This window comes from Scyliorhinus canicula, chromosome 13 (assembly GCF_902713615.1).
Source record: "Scyliorhinus canicula chromosome 13, sScyCan1.1, whole genome shotgun sequence".
Taxonomy (NCBI): domain Eukaryota; kingdom Metazoa; phylum Chordata; class Chondrichthyes; order Carcharhiniformes; family Scyliorhinidae; genus Scyliorhinus; species Scyliorhinus canicula.
This window is the reverse complement of record NC_052158.1, coordinates 60,033,877-60,040,694: the sequence shown is the minus strand read 5'-3', so window position 1 is coordinate 60,040,694 and position 6,818 is coordinate 60,033,877. Positions and strand designations below refer to the sequence as shown.

Sequence of the window (6,818 nt, the reverse complement as noted above, 5' to 3'; positions counted from 1 at the left end):
TGATTCCCATACCAGCCTCCCCGGACAGGCGGCAGAATGTGACGACTAGGGGCTTTTCACAGTAACTTCATTGAAGCCTACTTGTGATTTTCATTTCATTTTCATTTTTTCAAATGGGAACACCATCACCTCGAAGTTCCCCTCCAAGCCATCACTATCCTGACTTGGAAGTATATTGCTGTTCGGTCACTGGGTCAAAATACTGGAACTCACTCTCAAACAGCACAGAAGGTGTTCCTGCACCACAGCAGTTCAAGAAGGCAGCTCGCCACCAGCTTCTCAAGGGCAATTAGTGGTGGACAATAACTGCTGGTCTGGCAAGCGTCATGAATGAATGAATCCCCACCTCACTCTCCGCCTGACCCCACACACACACACCACTTCTTTTTAGCCTCCTGCCTGTCCTTAACTCTCTACCCAATTCCCTGAGTCTCCCTTCCCAGCTCTATCCCCAGGCTCGCACACTTCCCTCCAGTCTTCCCCTGCCTCTCACTCTTCTCCCTCACACCTACTCCATCTCCCCCCCCTCACTCACTCCACATCTCCTCCTCTCAGCCGCACTCTCCTTTCCTCCGCCCTTATTTTCCACCTTCCTCATTCTGCCTTACCCCGGCATGTTCACTCCCCACCCCCCTTCCCTGCACCGGGCGAGGCTGCGGTTCGGTTCTGACTCGGGTAGGTGCGCTCGGGAACCCCGGCATCCCCCCCGGCCCTCTTGAGCCGCTGCTGCGGGGCGGGGAGCGAGCGTCGGTTCCGGCAGCGCCCGGGCGGTGCGAAGGAGCGTGGCCCCGGGGCCTGTGTCCCGGGAAAGGGCCCGGCTCTGGCAGGGAGCCTGGATCCCCGGGCCCAGCCCGTCCTGCCTTTACCAGGGGAACAGGAGGAAGCCACCCACACACAAAAACTGCTATCCCGCCTGGATACCAAGGCTACGAGACTCTCAAACCTGCGGGTTTAACAAACAGAAACCGCTCCAGATAAATCTAAAATTGATCTAACATTAATTGTGCAATTAAGATCAACCTTTTACCATCTGTTATGTTCCCAAATTTTACTCCTTTGACTCTAATTTCTGACTCTGACCCCTTAATCCAAGACTCCACAACCAGCAGAAGTTGTTCATATCTATCTACTCACTCTTTTAATATCTTGAATTATCGGATCAAATTATTCCTTAAACGTCTAAATTCCAGGGAACAAAAGTCCAGTTTCTATAATCTCAAAATGTAACCCTAGGAGCCCACATATCATTCTGGTGAATACCCTCACCTCAAGGTTGAGGCATCCTTCCAAAGCTGTGTGAGTTCCACTGTGGGAGGACCAGGGCTTTGTATAACTAACATCCAGAATCATAGAATCCCTAAAGTGAAGAAGGAGGCCATTTGGCAAAACAAGTCTGCATTGACCCCTCCGAAAGAGCGCCACACTATCCCGTAATCCCGCCCAACCTTTTTGGGCCCTAAGGGGCAGTTTACATGACCAATCCACCTAACCCGCACATCTATGGACTGTGGGAGGAAACCCACACAGACACGGGGAACAAGTGCAAACTCCACACAGACAGTCACAGAAGGCTGGAATTGAACCTGGGTCCCTGGCGCAGTGAGGCAGAGGTGCTAACCATCATGCCACCCCTGTGCCCTTGTCATCTAGTCCTGTAGATATAAAAGTCAGCATTCCACTAGCCTTTCTGCTGACTTTCTCTTAACTGTTCAGGACATCTTAATCATCTTTGCACCAGGATTTCAAAGTCTCTTTGGACCTCCCATCGTTTCTAGCTTTTCACCATTTGAAGAGTACGTCAAATTGGTCCTTTTGGGGCCTGAAGAGTTTGATTACACATTTGCCAATATTGAAATAAATTTTCCACATTCATAATTTATAAATATCTCTTTGTAACATACGTTTCGATCTGTACGGTTTACATTTAGATTTGGGACACAGCCCCAAGAGCTGGAAAGTGGGATTAGACTGGGAGCTGTTGTTCAACCAGTGCAGACTTGATGGGCTGAATGGGCTCCGGTTCAGTAAATATCTGTGTTTCTATGATTAGTATATCATGGTCTTGCTCTCCATCCTCCTGTCATTGGATTTTCACAACATTTCCCTCACTACTGCCCGAATTAGATTCTGTTGGGCTGTTCCTCCATCTTCCTGCCATTGGTTCTCATTACTTGTATCTTTGTCTTCCATACATTAGGTTTTTAGGGCTTGTTCAGCTGTCCTCCTGTGCTCTGCAATGCAGCGTTATAGAGCTCAGTTCAAACGATGGCTGCTTCTCTCTGGCAGAAAAGCTATGGCGTCTTCAGCCCATTTCTCCAAGCCATCCATGTTCAGCAAACACAGTGGCCAGCTGCAGTCAAGAAGGAGACATTTCCACTGGACCACGAAATACAGGAGCCAAGACGTGGAGTTCACGCATATGCGATACAATGTCCAACGGTTAGGGTTTGCTGCTGTCACAAAGGAAGACATGGTGTTCTTTGATGGTCTGCTGCCGGGTCGTCTGGTAACTGATCTTGACATTCTGGAAGCCAGCAATGTAGACTGGCTACGGACATTGCGAGGTAAGACTGCATTTCCTATTGGGTACCAGCAAGGTATGGGAATCCCCAAAGTGTGAGGGAACAGGATGATCTCATAGTTTGTCATGTGGGTAAATTCTCTATCTTGTAGTCAGGTTGGTCATGGGTGGATAGGGGTTAGCGGAGATCAGACATTTCTCTGTGAAACAGGGGAAGCTGTCCTGAGCTTGTCTTGTGCGCAAAGTAAGTCTTGACCTTTTAGGTGTGTTGCATTTGAATTTAACTACGTTTTAGTTGTTTATGTGTGGAATAAATGATGCCCAAGTGTGTGTTACAGGTTGTGATCTAAGCAAAGTACCAATTGATTAATGGGAGCATGAGGACTGCAACTTGCAGTAATACGATGCCTTGAGCATATTTTTTTAAAAAGTCACTTCACAATGAAAGTAAGGGAGCCAACACTGAGCCACGAAGAGGGAGATCAGAAAGAGTGACTGTAAGCTTGGTTGAAAAGATGGGATTTTAGTCTCTTTTAATGGGCAGAGGGAGGAGAGAAGAGGTTTTAGGGAGGTGGGGGGATGATAGCTAAAGGCCCCTGATAAAGGGATGGGGGAAGGAGAAATGAAAAGGGTATCAGGTGCCAAGCCAGCAGTACGATCTCGCCAACCAACTGGAAGGGCAATTCTGCAACTGCTGTAAAGCCGTTGTAACTAATCATGATTTCAAGTACTTTGGCCGGATTTTTACTGGAATGCTGTGGGTCCTGCCACTGGGACCAAATGTGGGTCCTAAACTGGCATGGGTGAATTGCAGTACTGTGGAGTGGATTTTACCGGCAGTGTCCAATTAAGGAGCTACCTGCTGACAGTACCACCATGCCATTCAGTACGGTGGCCTGCCTCTCCAAGCTGATGACCAAATCAATGTGCCAGCAATTTGGGAGCACCGATAGTCCCACTGTTAGAAGCAGCCATGCCAGGAGAAGGAGAGGGCATCTTTACGTTGAGGTGCTATCGTAGAGCCGGGAGAACGTTTTTAACATACCGAGCCAGGCAAGCAGATTCTGGCAAACGTAGGGGTGAACCATCCAGTGGTGGTGTCGGAATGGCAGGGGCAGGCATTGTGGGGGGGGAGGATGGGGGACCTCCCACAGGATATGGAATGTCTGGGAAGGAAATAACCCTTCCTCCGTCCCACAACCCAGCAAAGCCACCCTCAGTACATGGTTGTCTCCATATGTTTTGTGGGAGCCATTCCGATGCTGGTGAAGTGGTGCTGGTGCTGTTTCTACCTTTCAAAATATCTCATGGCAGCTGGAAGAGGTGGGCTTCCATTTTACAGCCCAACCCAGCTCCGGGCGGCTGGTAAACGTTCAGCTGTTATGTCTAAAATTAAGAATACCCGAGAATGAGTTACAGGCTGGAATCTAATCAACAGGTTTGAGTAGTTATTTATAGAATAATAGATGAATGGGATTGAGTTGAAGGCTGAGATAAAATCAAGAGTATTTGCAGAATGTATACATATATATATTGAGTAACTGATGACCAGGGGTGTGCTACCGACTGGAATACAATTGAGGGATTTGGCTAGTTTATGTGTAGAATAACAGATACCCTGAGAGTGGGTTACAGGCTTGTTATGATATGGTTAGGGACCAGTAAACTTTGTTTAAAAACAAAGTTGCACAGTTACGCACTCGGAGAATATAGCCACAAGATTACATGGTTTTAAAGAAACAAAAGAAACTTTGCTATACAGAACCAGAAAAGTAAAACAACCTACAATATCTGTCTTATACTCTAACATGCAGAATTAACATGAGGCACATGTGAATGAACAGGAAAGCTATGATCAAATACACTACATTAAATCGTACATGCAGCCAAAAGAGATCCCATAGATTCCTCAGCAATCCGCTCAAACATCAGTGACCACTGTGAATCACAAAATCTCATTAAGGCTTGCGTTGGCGCGACGTGAGGGAAAGACTCATACAAGGTAGCTCCCACTGGAATCCTGACCTTTCTACCCTTTTTCCCAGCGCCACGGGTCTTTAACTCACTGAAAAACTCTGAAATTATCTGAATAGCGTTCCCTCATCTCTGCGATGCCCAGGAGAGTTAAAGCTGGAAAGGAATTGGTCCCAATTTCGCCGACAGACTCTGAAGTCTCCCACGGTTCAACTGGGGTTAATCATAGAATTTACAGTACAGAAGGAGGCCACTCGGCCCATCGAGTCTGCACCAGCCCTTGGAAAGAGGACCCTACTGGAGCCCAGGCTTCCACCCTATCCCCATAACCCAGTAACCCAACCTAACCTTTGGACACTAGGGCAATTTAGCATGGCCAATCCAACTAACCTGCACATCTTTCAACTGTGGGAGGAAACCGGAGCACCCGGAGGAAACACGCAGGCACGGGGAGAAAATGCAAACTCCACACAGTCACCCGAGGCCGGAATTGAACCTGGGACCCGGGAGCTGTGAGGCAGCAGTATTAACCACTGTGCCGCCCGTGGCGACGGCAGCTTCTTCTCCAGCCACTCCACTAATGGCTGAAGCGCTGAGCAAAACCTTGGGTGGTTGAACTCGAAAAATATTGACAAGCTTGACTTTGGAGCTTAAAAGATCAATCGAGGAGGTCTCGGCCCTAATTCGTTCAGTTCTCGAAATCACCAGCCAGATCATTGAAGCACAAGGAGCCACAATCAAGAGCATGGAGGCTGCATTGTCTGACCATAGTGATAGGTTCACTTCCTTGGAGTCCAATCTTGCCGCTGTGATCAAGGATGACAGGACATTAACATCTAAGCTTTGCGACCTAGAAAACAAATCCAGAAGGCAAAATGTTTGTGTTGTGGGGTTACCGGAGGGGAGCGAAGATGGCACCTACTAGTATTTCTCTGTTCCACAAAATGATGGGTGAGAATGTGCATCCATGTGTTCTGGACCCAAAAGTCGATCGCTCAAAACCCAAATCTTTTGTCCCGTCGGGGGTGTGCAGGACTTTATCTTTCTTCATGATTCAGATGGGAGGGCGAGACCCCTGGTGTTTTTTTTGCATCCAAAAGGCAGGGATTTCTCCTGTTTCTCTCATGTTCACCATGTGTACTCTTGATATTTTCATTCTGGATAGGACCCTCCTCCCATTGGTGGAGGCGCCTCCCTACTCAGCAATTGTAACCTCTTGACCACGCCCCACACTTCTGTTGCTGGAGTCCGCCCCACCCGACATCCACCCTGGAGGTTGGATATTACTCTACTGACCAGTAAAAAATTTTGAGAGTGCTTGTCCACCTCAATTGGCGACGACATTAAATTAAATAGGCCCGTCTCCATCTCCCCTTCCACTGTGGATCAATGATCCCAATTCAATCTGGGGCCAAATGGAGTCTCGCTTCTGCACTACATGCACTCTCCTGGCCATAGTTACTGCACTATTGCCCTTCCGTTAGGGTTTCCTCGAATCCGTTGGTGGTTTCCTCTCTTAAAATCTGGAAACAGCTCCGACAACATTTCAAATTCCTGTCCTTGTCTTCACTGGCCCCGATCTGTAACAACCACCTTTTCTTACTTTCAAGGCTGGACTCAACCTTTAACTTGTGGAAGTTGAATGGACTCCAGTAACCTGTTTACAGGAGGGAGGTTTGGCAGTTTTGGAGAAATAGTGGACAAATTTCAGCTATCTTTTTCGCTACTTTCGCGATTTCAGCCGTTCAGCTTTCCTTTCCTTTCCTCTGGCTCCACCTTACTGGAGAGGATTCTTTCCTCCGCTCGGCCAGGCAGCGGATCTGTTTCAGACCTATCATCTTCTTCTTGGGCAGTCCCTCAGGGTTAAGGATGACTTACTTCCACCCCAGAGAGGAGGGTTCTGCGGTGGCTGAATAGTCCAATCCTGGATCCGCAGACTCTGTCACATGTTCGGCAGGTGGTATTTGATGAGATGGGTGGGACGCTCTGGATCTGCCTTTTTCCGCTGTTTACGTTTTGCCTCCGTTTGCTCCACCCTGTGACGCTAAAGGTGAGTGGCGACTTTACGGATGTTTCTTTTCCAGTTAGTGCGTTATACGTCAAGAGATTCCGACATGTCGATGGGAATGTTGCATTTATTTATGGAGACTTTCAGAGTGTCCTTGGAGCATTTCCTCTTCCCTCCTCGTGATCGCTTGCCATTGCGGAGCTCGGAGGAGAGAACTTGAGAATTGAGAGAATTGAGAACAGTACAGCACAGAACAGGCCCTTCGGCCCTCGATGTTGTGCCGAGCAATGATCACCCTACTCAAACTCACGTATC

At 48.1% G+C, this 6,818-nt stretch overlaps 1 protein-coding gene across 5 annotated transcripts in view; it reads left to right on the top strand.

The window, feature by feature from the left end:
- The first annotated feature begins 216 nt into the window (after nucleotides 1–216).
- d2hgdh (D-2-hydroxyglutarate dehydrogenase) overlaps nucleotides 217–6,818 on the top strand; it is a 48,688-nt gene continuing 42,086 nt past the window's right edge. The window contains exons 1-2 of one of the 5 annotated variants that reach the window (XM_038816016.1): nucleotides 217–312; nucleotides 2,198–2,564. In XM_038816016.1, the coding sequence (XP_038671944.1) occupies nucleotides 2,237–2,564 (328 nt within the window). In that variant the 5' untranslated portion in view covers nucleotides 217–312; nucleotides 2,198–2,236. Of the gene's footprint in view, nucleotides 318–385; nucleotides 676–2,197; nucleotides 2,565–6,818 lie in introns of those variants that run through there. The other 4 variants (XM_038816017.1, XM_038816019.1, XM_038816018.1 and 1 more) reach the window with 4 other exon arrangements.